The sequence below is a fragment of the Octopus bimaculoides genome, chromosome 22 (genome assembly GCF_001194135.2).
Source record: "Octopus bimaculoides isolate UCB-OBI-ISO-001 chromosome 22, ASM119413v2, whole genome shotgun sequence".
NCBI classification, from domain to species: domain Eukaryota; kingdom Metazoa; phylum Mollusca; class Cephalopoda; order Octopoda; family Octopodidae; genus Octopus; species Octopus bimaculoides.
The window spans coordinates 12860267-12873722 of record NC_069002.1 but is presented as its reverse complement, the minus strand read 5'-3'; the positions used below and the strand labels follow the sequence as shown (position 1 = coordinate 12873722).

The 13456-nt window shown below is 38.6% G+C and overlaps 2 protein-coding genes across 3 annotated transcripts in view; one reads left to right on the top strand and one right to left on the bottom strand.

Moving 5' to 3' along the window:
- LOC106881183 (transmembrane emp24 domain-containing protein eca) overlaps positions 1–7741 on the bottom strand; it is a 23670-nt gene extending 15929 nt beyond the window's left edge. For both annotated transcript variants that reach the window (XM_014931473.2, XM_014931474.2), the window contains exon 1: positions 7527–7741. In XM_014931473.2, the coding sequence (XP_014786959.1) occupies positions 7527–7704 (178 nt within the window). In that variant the 5' untranslated portion in view covers positions 7705–7741. The remainder of the gene's footprint in view (positions 1–7526) is intronic.
- Positions 7742–7838: 97 nt separating this feature from the next.
- LOC106881182 (THAP domain-containing protein 5) overlaps positions 7839–13456 on the top strand; it is a 9399-nt gene continuing 3781 nt past the window's right edge. The window contains exons 1-4 of the mRNA XM_014931472.2: positions 7839–8473; positions 9320–9588; positions 10661–10883; positions 12506–12575. Coding sequence (XP_014786958.1) covers positions 8364–8473; positions 9320–9588; positions 10661–10883; positions 12506–12575 — 672 coding nt within the window. The 5' untranslated portion in view covers positions 7839–8363. The remainder of the gene's footprint in view (positions 8474–9319; positions 9589–10660; positions 10884–12505; positions 12576–13456) is intronic.

Here is a 13456-nt window from a genome sequence, read left to right as displayed (position 1 = left end):
CTGCTTTTGATCTTCTGTGAGCAAGCAAGACACAAATTTTGCTGCAACTCATTTCGTTCGCAATTCCTTGCTCAAAATTCGTTGGCAGGAGCTCCAGGACACATCAGTCATATCAACAAGTTTGTCAATTGCTTGGTGACGGTCCTCCAAGATCAGTTCATGAATTATCATGATGTTTTCATTTGTTCAAGAGGTCAACGGTCACCATGAACAAGGTTGGTCCTCAAGCGACACGTGACCATTCCTAAATCCTGAGAACCACTCGTAAACTTGTGTTTTTGCTCATGGCAGCAGCATCCTTGTAAGCTGTTTGAAGCTTGATAACTATTTCAGCTGCCGTTTTCCCCACAGAAGCACATTGTTCCTTTGTTTCAGCCATTGCAAAAATCACCGAACAGGGGAGAAGCACTGCAAAAAGACACACTAGATGGCAGTATAACCTCACTGGACAACGCCATTTGGCAGACTGATGCCTGAGGGTCACATCAAGTGGCTCCTAGCAGTGGAAGTCTGAACTACAATGAGCTTGTCCCACAGAAAATGTTTCCGGTTACTTTTGGGGACCCCTTCATATATACCTGGGAAAGCTACATGTTAAACTGCAGTGAAACAAATGTAAATACACACAAACATACACATACCAATACATGCACATACACTCATACAAGAAGATACACACACATGAACACAACACACACTGGTCTCTTATTTCACAATATAGTGGTACAAACTAATAAGGATGGTTGCAGTAAACAGTAAAACTGGTTTATTTAATCACAGAAATAATAAAAATCCCTTTTCTGTTATAGGTACAAGGCCTGAAATTTTGGGAGAGGGGAGCTTGTCAATTACATTGACCCCAGTGCTCGACTGGTACTTACTTCATCAGCCCCAAAAGGACCTCGGTGGAATTTGCACAAAGAATGTAAAGATTGATGAAATGCCACTAAACATTTTGTCCAGCATAGTGACAATTCTGTCAGCTTACCAGGTTTAATAATAATTTATTACATAAAGATAGGACCAAACACCTTAGAGGAAGGAGAACAATTGATAACATCAACCCCCCCATATTTAAATACAACTTAAAGTACTAAGAAAGTTCAACTCCAGGAGGATGAAAGGGCAAAACTGACATTGAATGGATTTGAACTCAGTGATGCAACCAAATACATGTGTATATGTATGTATATGTATGTATATCTATCTATCTATCTATATATATTATATATATATACATATACACACACATGTATATGCCAGTGTCGTGTAACTGGCTCCCATGCCAATGGCACGTAAAAAGTACCCTTCGAACTTTGGGCCTCATTGAGGCGGTGACAAGTGACCGAGACCTTTGGCAATATATTGTGCTTAAGACCTGTCGAGCCAAGTGACGTAGTTATGGCTGATGCCAGTGTTTCATAACTGGCATGTTAAAAGCACCCACTACACTCTTTGAGCAGTTGGTGTTTGGAAGCACATCCAGCTATAGAAACTGTACCAAATTAAATTGGAACCTGGTGCAGCTCCCCAGCCAACTAGTTTTCAGTCAAACCGTCCAGCATGGAAAACGGACATTAAATGATGATGATGATGTAAAACATAAAATGCACTTGTGCCTGTGCCGCATAAAATGCACTCATGCTGGTGTTGCATAAATGCACCGATGCCAGTGGCATGTACAAAACACCCAGCACATTGTAAGGTGGCTGGCATTAGGAAGGGCATCTAGCTGTAGAAACCATGCCAAAAATGACAATTGGAAACTGGACTGTTCCCCAGCTGACCAGCTCTTGTCAAACTATCCAGCACATGCCATCATTGAAAATGGATGTTAAATGATGATGATACACACACACACCATTGTTTTACTGTCCACATTTCCATATTTGCATGGGTTGGACAGAATTTGTTAAAGTGTATTTTTCTGCAGTTGGATGCTCTTCCTGTCACCACCACTCACTTGTTTCCAAACAAGATAATATTTCCTCATAGCTAGACATGTCTTCACTGAAAATTAGAAATGAAGGACACCACTTGCATGATGGAGACACTTGTTTACAACTATCATGTAAGGAGACAGTAATACACATCAGTGGTTTTGCTGAAATTCAGCAACAAGATTTGTGTCAGCCAAATCATAAAACTCTTTTGCTTTTCTCTTTTCTTTCATATTAAATGTTTTTTTTACTCCAATTAGAGCCAACATGAGGAAGTGCAATGGCCTAGTGGTTAGGGCAGCGGACTTGCGGTTGGAGGATCGCGGTTTCGATTCCCAGACCGGGCGTTGTGTGTGTTTATTGAGCGAAAACACCTAAAGCTCCACGAGGCTCCAGCAGGGGATGGTGGCAACCCCTGTTGTACTCTTTTGCCCTAACTTTCTCTCACTCTCTCTTCCTGTTTCTTGAGTAACGCTGTGATGGACTGGTGTCCCGTCCAGCTGGGGGGAACACATACACCATAGAAACCGGGCCCATGAGCCTGGTTAGGCTTTAGAAGGGCGCATAAATAAAAAGAGCCGACCTACTTAGGAAACTAAACAAGAAGGAAATGGTTGTTCATTTGACTAAAAATCAATACAGTTGCCACAGGAAATAGCTGAGCTGTTCTTAATCAATAATAAAAAGAACAGGCATGGTTCATTGCTCTAAATATGTTAGAAGTCCACGTTGACAAGAGTTTGCTCACTTCTTGTATACTTTTCTCCTCCTTTGTCATAGTTTTATCAGTTTAGGACCCAGGCTAATAAACCCTTTACACTCAAGATCACTTTACCAAGATTTCATGGGTGTCAGAAAGGTCAGAATCTTGAGTATAACAACAAAAACAAAAAAGCCATGCCACTGCTGCCTGTTTTGGAATAGTTTACTGACAATGGTTTTGTCACATGAATTTGGACCGTCAATGTTTTGGATTAAGCATTCCTTATTATTATTACTGCACCAGAAGTCAAAAACATTATACACAAAAAAATGAACTAACCCAAACAATGGACTATTCAAAGCATATGCTATTATAAAAGGCAAGAATATGTTTTTGCCATCAAAGCTCCTCCACTCACTTTTGCTATTACTCTTTTACTTGCTTCACTCATTTGACTGTGGCCATGCTGGAGCACCGCCTTTAGTCGAGCAAATCGACCCAGGACTTATTCTCTATAAACCTAGTACTTATTCTATCGGTCTCTTTTGCCGAACCGCTAAGTTACGGGGACGTAAACACACCAGCATCGGTTGTCAAGCGATGTTGGGGTGACAAACACAGACACACATACATATATACGACGGGCTTCTTTCAGTTTCCGTCTACCAAATCCACGCACAAGGCTTTGGTCAGTTCGAGGCTATAATAGAAGACACTTGCCCAAGGTGCCACGCAGTGGGACTGAACCCAGAACCATGTGGTTGGTAAGCAAGCTACTTACCACACAACCACTTGGTCGTTTCTAAATACACCATTCCCAACACTGCTAATATCACCCAGTAAACGAGTTTCTACGTGGTTGCTCGTTCGACTAACTAGAAAGAGCAACCAAATCGTACCCTACAGTTTAACACACACAAATATAACGTAATCTTTATTACGCGACTAAAAGAAAAGAAACAATTGGTTAACATTGTCAGTTCGAAGAGGAGTGACCTAAACGATTAGTACGACCATTACGTTCGTAAAGCGGCATCATCTGAAATAAATCAGCTACTTAATTGTTCTGGCCTGTAGCCGTTAATTCACTTTTACTTTCCCCTCTCTCGTCCAACTAGCGACCAGTCAGTCAAGTACCAGCTCTGACGCGAAGGCAGTCTTACCAGATTGTGAATGAATGAATAAGAAGCTAAACAAGGAACTACAATAGAGCTCAACTAATTAGACAGGTGTTGTGATGGCTCATAAAACTCATAAAATTGCACATTAAAAAAAAAAAACATGGGCGTGGGATTTCACCAACACCATTGACACTACCAAAGGGGCGTAATTTGTAAATGGTTAATCTAAACCAAAAGAACAAATTATATTATTGCTTTCCATTTTAAATAGCGTATTTCGGTGAAAGATTGACCTCATAACCATTCTGTAGAAAGGCCTTGGAGACTGATTGCAGTAGACGAACGATAAGGAAATTCGTTTTGTAATCACTAGTTTTTCGGTATGATTCCACTGCACAGATGAAAACAGATTGGAAGCCCTTCGGATGGATTGAAAATCCAAGTGAAAGGTCTAACCTGTATCATAATAGTATCACGTTGATTCTAGCTGAAAATGTATACTACCCTTTTTTTTGTCTCTCCTGCTGTGTATCCTATGTGATACACAAACCATATTTGCCCGGCATCATATCTGATACACATTCCCAATATTCCTTCTTTTTTTTTTTTCACTCACCAGAGTAACTTGGGGCTTACGGAAGGAAAGTTTTATATTACTCAGAATGAAACAAGGGCTGACTATAAAAGTCTGTAAACAAGTATGGACGTTTAGGACAAACTTATGAAACTGGTTAGAACAGGCAAAAAGTTACAAGTACACGCAATGAAATCAAGTTCAGCTGATCGGAGTGAATGTTGTTCGTTGTCGAAACCGATGGGTTTCCATTTACTAATATATAGAGAACCCACAACGCATAGGTTAAACACAAATATAAAGCGCTGAAGTGTAAAGCACCGGAAGGATGAAGAACTCCGGATCTGTCCAAGAAAGTTACTTGCGGATCACGGGTAGATTTCGGTTTCTGTGGAACAGGAGTTGAACCAAGACTATGTTCCCCCATTCAAATTCGCAGCCGAAATTTACATTTACTAATGCTTATCTCAATGGAATTAATGTTGCAAATCTGTTTAACTAATAACTTTCTATTTATAAAACATGACAACAAGAGGCTGGAAATAGGAACAAAAAAATATATATATATATTTGAAAATAAAATCCTAGATGCAATATATCTGACTAAGAGAGGAGACTGTCACAGCTGGGCTGGAATACTGTTCATTGTAGACTTGCTGGATCGGGGGCTGACGTGTAACTATGTAATTATTTCTGACAGAGACATCGGAAGCCTCATATCCGTGGGAGGAGGTGAGTCGATTATATTTCCGCACCCAGTACTTGACTGGTACATTATTTTATCGACCCTGGTGGGAAGAAAAGCAAAGTTGACCTTGGCAGAGCCAGGACAAATATTGCAAACTATTTTTTTTTTCCGGATATTCTAACGATTCGTGCAGAAGCGGAGGGGAGTAGGGGGTAAATAGCTCGACCTTATTTTTTTATAAACTGAAAACTGTTAAACCCAAGACATAATGGCAGCAGCGGATGGTGCAGAAAAAGAGGAAGGTTTTATCAACCGGAAAAAAAAACACAAAACGCTCTCACTTCTCTCTCCACCACCACCACCACCCTTCCGTCCTCATAACGCCTCCCTCTCTCCATCTGACCTCACAATTGAATTTAATGAATTCTCCCACACATCCTCCTCCCCCTACGTTCTAAATGCTCTCGACGTGGACCATTCCCAGTCTGCCTCAAATTCTGAATTTAACCCAATAACAACAAAAACAAGGAGTTAGCTGAACAATAATTGTCAAAATAACACATCCACTAACAGACTAGAGAGAAAAGAGAAACATAAAATGGGGGGGGGGGGGATAAGTGAATTTAAAATATTTTTCATGACCACAAGGTTTCGGGTTATAATTGTGTTAACATATGTGGTTCTTCTCCTTGAAGGACATTAGCGAAGTAAATGGAAATGAAATGGCCCCGAAAGGGAAAATGGAAACCACACTCGTGGATTCCAACTGCTGAGGGAGTTTATCTTTGTGGAGACAAGAAAAAATCCCTACAACACTCACAACAACAATTGTCACAAAGCGACAAGACATGGATCTGCTATAACACAATCATCTTTAAAAATGTACACGTGAGATAATGTCGCCCAAAATACAATGTTTGAAAAATATGACGGGATGATCATGGCTAGAATGCCTTTGATTTGCTGGAACAGAGCCGCCTTGGGAATGAACAACAACAGTAGGAAACATGTACATCACTAAAAAGAGCAGCCAAATCTCCCTCAATTCATACCGTCTTTAGATATAAAGACACGGTTGGAAAACTACATGATCATAAGAGGCACAGAGCTAACCTAGGGTTAAACAACAGGTGTAACTACTTCCGATCATTTATGCGTGTGTATATATATATATAGAGAGAGAGAGAGAGACGTGGCTGTGTGGTAAGAAGTTTGCTTCCCAACTACATGATTCTGGGTTCAGTCCAACTGCGTGCAAGTGTCTTCTACTTTAGCCTTGGGCTGACCAAAGCCTTGAGTGGATTTGGTAGACGGACACGGAAAGAAGTCCGTCGTATCTATGTGTTTGTGTGCTTTTGACAACCGGCGTTGTGTTTACATCCTGTTAACTAGGCGGTTGGGCAAAGGGGGGGGGGGCAATAAAATAAGCACCAGGCTTCTATTTCTAACCTATCCTCTGTACATAAATTGGACAAGCTGGATTTTTGTCAGGTGTAACAGATTGATTACAAACACAATACTCAGATCATCTTTATACAAACACACACGGAGAAACACCTGTTCATATACACATACAAAATGTAATATATGCATTTGTAGTGTGTAGAAGGAGAGATAAGTGTGTGTATATATTCCAAATTTACAGAAAAAAGACGAAGACAGGTACACAAACGTCTGTTTTTGTAACTGCATATACACACAAACAGTATCAAATACACATATATGTGACTATGTATATATACACTATATATAGTACGTAATGTATGTGTATACATACATTTATATATACACACACACACATACATGTATATATTCAATGAAGGTGATGTGGAAATCGGGACAGGATATGTATAGATAGAAAGATAGACAGATAGATAGATAGATAAACAGCTGAGTAGACATATAGTCAGACAATGTTGATAGACAAGAGTCTGGGCGGACAAAATAGAGGGGGAAATGTAGGCGAACGGAAAGATAGAGGCAGATTATAGAAGGAAGAACAAATAAAGTATGAAACATTTCTAAAATAAACGAGTAAAATCGAAAAGGCGTATAGTTATTAATCAATCATTCCAAAATATCACAACCTTTATACATTTAATAAATAGATGCACATATAAAAGTATATAGATATACGTAATGTATGTGTGTATACACATATAATGTATATAAAGTATATATATAGGTATATACATATATATATATATATATATATATATATATATATATATATATATATATATATATATCACACATAAAGATAAAACGTATATATATATATATATATATGTATGTATGTATGTATATGCATATAAAGTATATATAGGTCTATACATATGTATATATACATATATATATATCACATACATAAAGATAAAACGTATGTTTATATATATATATATATATATATATACATATACGTGTGTATGTGTGCATATATATGCTTGGATGTATATTTCATGTACACAGTTGTGGGTGGAGAGGATATTCTGTCACTTACCGACAACCATCGTTTCGTCCGGCAATTCTTCTATGAAGCATTTTTTTTCGGTTTCCTTAATATGGAAAAATAAGGCATCTGAGAAAGTCGCAAAATAACACCAACAGCAAATCAGTAGCAGGAGGTGCTGAAAGGAAAACATTTTGTGGTTGAAATCGAACAAGCTCCACGTTGACATCTTGGCTAACAAGGGACCGGAAGTCGATAGTGAGGACGCAATGCGTGCGCAGCAGCAGGCGATTTGCCACGTATTTCCACCGGAAGTCATTCAGCTGGTTCACAGCAAAATGGTAGTGTTTCACGAAGGTAGGTAACTCCACCAACCCACTGCTGTATCCGCTGGCTGTGCTGTCGGCGGCCATCTTAGCGGGCAATTTTGTTGATTGAAGCACAGTATCGAGCAATCACCTTGCATTTGGGGGATCAGAATTGTCCAGGATTTCTGTTTTTTTTATGGTTTTCTGCACACAGTATAGATATTTGCTTAAGATATAAAGTCAAGGAGTAAACTGTATTTAACAGATTCTAATGAATACATTTTTAATGCAGGATCTGTTTGACCACCATTAACTTACTTAAAATTCTTAAAATATATCATACGAAAATTAAACTAAGAAAAGTAAATAAAAAACATGATTTTATTTGATAGATTGTGTTTAATCTTTATCAATTTACTTATTAAAAACTAAAGGAAAAAACTGTTTTTAACACACTGTGTGCAAATTAACCAACTTCAAAAACAGGGTTTGTTTATTCAATATAGGGTACCAGTATATTGCAAGAGATTACACAGTATTCCTGGATTTTGGGAAATCAGATCCAGTACTGTATAACACAATGACTTCACATTCATTATCTCACAATCATTGTTCAGCAATTAATTGCTCCAATCGTCAATCCAAGCGACCTGATTTATCTTTCTTCAGATTCCCAAAGAATAAAGAGAGGTAAGATCAAACCAATTTCTTCAGAAAAATTCACTCAGAAATTTAACATAATTGATGTGAAATTATGTGTGTTTTTAAATTTCTTGCATTTAAAATCTTAAAAAATTGGTTAAAAGTTCTGTTAAATATCCAATGACAAATTACTGTGGTATTTAAAAGATATTTTTATTCTTGAGTTATATGCAATTATTTTGGTAGTTTTGTAAGAATTTTGTGTTCTTCAAATTAACAGTAAAGAAGGGCATATGTCCAATCACATCTACACCCCCTCAATAAACTATAGTCCTCATCTGATTTATTTGGAGCTTTTATTTATTTTTTTTTTTTAGGGGTTAGAATATTTATACTTATAAATAGATTAAATACTAATTACACTGACACTTGCTTCTCATACTCCCATGAACTTGTTTACCTACTCATACCACTTCTCTTTGGTTCACCTTCCTGTAACTTAAAGGCACGCCCTGATACATCTTCACCAACATCCTCTTCTTCCAACACAACCATGTATCTCCCATACAACAGAATACTTGTTCCTATCCTTCATCACCTTGCACAAAGCCACCTACCTTAATATTGAGATGTCTTGTCTTGCGAGTTACTTAGTTATTTCATTAGTGCTGGTGCTACACCAAAGAGAAATGTACTCAGTACACTCTGTGAAGTGTTTAGCCCTAGGAAGGACATCTATCTATTGAAACCACGCCAGAGCAGATATTGGAGATTGGAGCAGTCCTCTATCTTGCTAGCTCCTGTCAAACCATCCAACCCAAGCCAGCATGGAAAACAGATGTTAAATGATGATGATAAAAACAAGTTGTTTTTTTTTATTCCTGTTATTTTCAGGTGCCAACGATGGGTTCAGAATACTTGTAGAGATGATATTCTCGACAAAAGTCCTCTTTATCTTAATAACAATTGTCACATATGTGCTGACCACTTTGAAGATGATCAGTTTTCAAACAAAGTAACAAAGAACAGATTGAAATGGAATGCTGTACCAACACTTTTCAATATACCAGACTATTCTCTAAAGACCTCGTTAACTTCTCACAAGGCCACGAAGAGAAAAAGAAACAATGATTCCACTCAATTTGCCTTAAAACAACAAACAGGTAAGATCAACATATGTCTCAATCTTGCTTATGTCACTATCAACTCTCACCACCCGATTATTAAGCGGAATTTGGTGCTGCTGCTTGGATGCAGATGGTTTGACATGGCTGACTGGACATTCAGCCTGTTTTGACAACTGTACTTTTTTGGCACTGAAAGCAAGCACACATACACAGAAATACACACATACAGATAGAAAGAATGAGAGACAGGGAGACAAAGAGAAAGAGAGAAACGTTACAATTTATTAACCCTTTAGCATTCAGGTTACTCTGTCAAATATAATGCTTATTTATTCCCATTGTTCTGGATTAATCTTGCATTACCTTGTTGCCAGGATCTGATCAGTTTCAACATAAAATAGGGAGAATATTTGGGCTGGAAAGGCCAGCTTAAATGCTAAAGGGTTAATTTAATACAATTAGTATAATTATTTTTCCCTCTCATACATATGAAGAGAAATATGCTCACATAGAGAGAGAAGACGAGTAGAGGAAGAAGGGAGAGAGAAAGACATCAAGATGTCTGGTGTCAATTAAGTCAACAAAAAATCGGGGATGCCAAAACGTCCCCTACTCATTATTGAGTCATATAAGATAGTAATAATAATTGTAAAAGATGAAATGATACATTGCTGTTATGTTTCCATCCGACTGAATGCCAACACATTTAAGGCTCAAACATAGCAACAAACAGAAGCAAGTCTGTGTAGTTAAGGCATTCACTTCACAACCCTGTGTTTTCAGGTTCAATCCTGTCACATGTTACTTTGGGTAAATGTTTTCTAAAATAGTTCAGGTTCATCAAAGCCTGGAGAGTAAATTTGATTGTTGGAAACTGAGAGAAGCCTGTTTATGTGTGTGTATATGTTTGTATCTGTTTATATGTATGTGTAATTGTATGCTGATTGTTGGTTAAAATATCCTATGTTCATTCACGTACATGTACTGTTTTCAATAATTAATTTACCAAAACGTATTTTCACAGAATACTTCTCAATAAGAGAAAATATTGATTCATCTTTTTTTTTTTGTTCTCACTGTTTTTGTTTTAATCTTTTCTAATTGATAGAGATCCCTTCTCCACTTATTGACCACCCATATTGCAAGCCAAACACAGAAGACAGTTGTAACAGCAATGTTAGCAACTGCTACAGACAAAAGACTCCAGCATCATCTTCAAACAATGAAGTATCACAGAAAGAAGAGGAACAATTTAAAAGAGAACAGCCTCAAACATTCCAAATGAATATGGAAGTAAATCAACACCAGATCGTTAGTGACCTTCATGTGAAGTAAGTCACTGAGGGATTTTCATCTTTGACCCTTAAAATCCCCTTAGTACATACAATATACAGGCTCTTAAAATATTTTGCCTTTAAAGTACAATATGCAGGGTCTTATATGCACATGTACATAATCCTTTCTACATAGGAGTGGCTGTGTGGTAAGTAGCTTGCTTACCAACCACATGGTCCCGGGTTCAGTCCCACTGCGTGGTATCTTGGGCAAGTGTCTTCTACAATAGCCTCAGGCCGACCAAAGCCTTGTGAGTGGATTTGGTAGACGGAAACTGAAAGAAGCCGTCGTATATATGTATATATATATGTGTATGTGTGTGTGTGTTTGTCCCCCCAACATCGCTTGACAACCGATGCTGGTGTGTTTATGTCCCCGTAACTTAGCGGTTCGGCAAAAGAGACCGATAGAATAAGTACTAGGCTTCTAAAGAATAAATCCTGGGGTCGATTTGCTCGACTAAAAGGCGGTGCTCCAGTATGGCCACAGTCAAAAGACTGAAACAAGTAAAAGAATAAAAGAGAAAAGCGTATACAATGTGCATACATTTTCATTCCTGATCTCTCTCGCTGCCCTCTCTCCCTACCCACCTCTCTCTGAATGGACAACCATCTACCTCCTCTACAGCAAGATGCCTGTTTTTGTCTCTCTGCCACACTCTAACCTTTAATCATCTGACACAAGATAACCTCCACCAATTCCCCCTCCCCTCTCAAAGGGCTTTTGTCTTGCAAATTACTTAGTGACCCTGCCGGTGCTGGTGCCGCATAAAACGTATCCAGTCCACTGTAAAGTGGTTGACATTAGGAAGGGCATCCAACCATAAAAACCATGCCAAAACGGACACAGAAATTTGGTGCAGGCATTCTGACTGGCCAGCTCCCATCAAACTGTCCGACCCATGCCAGCATGGAAGGCAGACACCCCTGATTTTCAAAAAAAAAAAAACTTTCTAAGAACTAGAGTTAAAATTACTGAGATGTATTATATATTATAAATATAAATATGTGTTAAAACTAAGCTGGTGAGCTGCCAGAATCATTAATATGTCTGACAAAATGTTTGGCAGCATTTCTTCCAGCTGTCTATGTTCTGTGTTCAAATCCTGCCAAGGTCAAACATATCTGTCCTTTCAGGGAAAGGTAAAAAAAAGACTCCTTTGATTATGAATGGCCATGGGATTGTACCTAGAAAGTTCCACTCCAAGACACAATTCTGAGCAGGGTTGTTTACGGAAGACCAGCAGTCACCCATGCATACAAGCCTCTCCTCTCCATACCACTGATGTTATCCAAGGGAAAGGCAAAAGCTGATACAGCTTGGCGCCAGTGATGTTGCAACTCATTTCTACAGCTGAGTGAACAGGAGCAATCTGAAATAAAGTGTCTTGTTTGAGAACACAACACACAGCCCAATCTGGTAATCAAACTCACTATCTTGTGATTGTGAGCCTGATGCTCTGGGCCAGGGAAAGGTGGGTTGATTAAAAGAGCACCAATCAACTACTGTGACCAATTAATTGACTTAACACGTCCCCTAAAATTACTGGCCTTGTGCCAAAATTTGAAATCATTTTGTTAAAACATTAAATAATTTTGTTTTCCAATTTCCATTTTAGTCATTCCAACATTAACTCCCACCTGGTTAAACCACTGAAAGACAACAACACTCCAAGACTTCATATTCCGGTAAATACTTCTTTCTATTTCATTCAGCTTAGATCTTTAGTAAAACAGTTAAAGGAACTAATGGTTAACAGTTAGACAATATTTTCTGTTTCAAACTGTAAAAGTATTTGATCAGCCCACAAATTCTCAAACCACCCAAACTACATACAATCCTTTTGGTCTTTTGCCTAAAGAATTTTTACCAACTTTGCAGAAACCTCCATTCCTCCACTTCTCAACCATAATGGTTCTACAAGTGGTAATCCTACTGAAAGTGTCTCCACATTTGCTGTCAGCCTTACAATCCAACTCTACAATGCACATCATCATTATCATAACCGTTTTCATGTCCATTTTTCCATGCCTGCATTGGTTGGATGAAGTTTATTAAGGTAAATTTTCTACAGTCTGGTGCTCTTCCTGTCACCAACCCTCACCTGTTTCCAAGCAAGATAATATTTCCCCATGGCCAGACATGTTCTCACAGAGTATTGGAAATGAATGACACTGTTTGTATAACAGATAAGCATTTTACAACTATCACATGATGTGAAGGCAAAGAGATATAAACATACACATACTCATATGCATACATACATACATGCATACATACATGCAATACGAAACTCAGCTTGTGAAGACCTGTTGGGGCAAGCAAAATCGTGATGTCACCTGTGCCCAGCGTCACCTTCCTGGCACGTGTAAAAACATTCGAGCGAGATTGTGCCAGTGCCGCTGGACTGGCTCCTGTGCAGGTGACGCTAAAATACACCATTTTGAGCGTGGCCATTGCCAGTACCTCCTGACTGGCCTTCGTGCCGGTGGCATGTAAAAGCACCCACTACACTCTCGGAGTGGTTGGCGTTAGGAAGGGCATCCAGCTGTAGAAACTCTGCCAAATC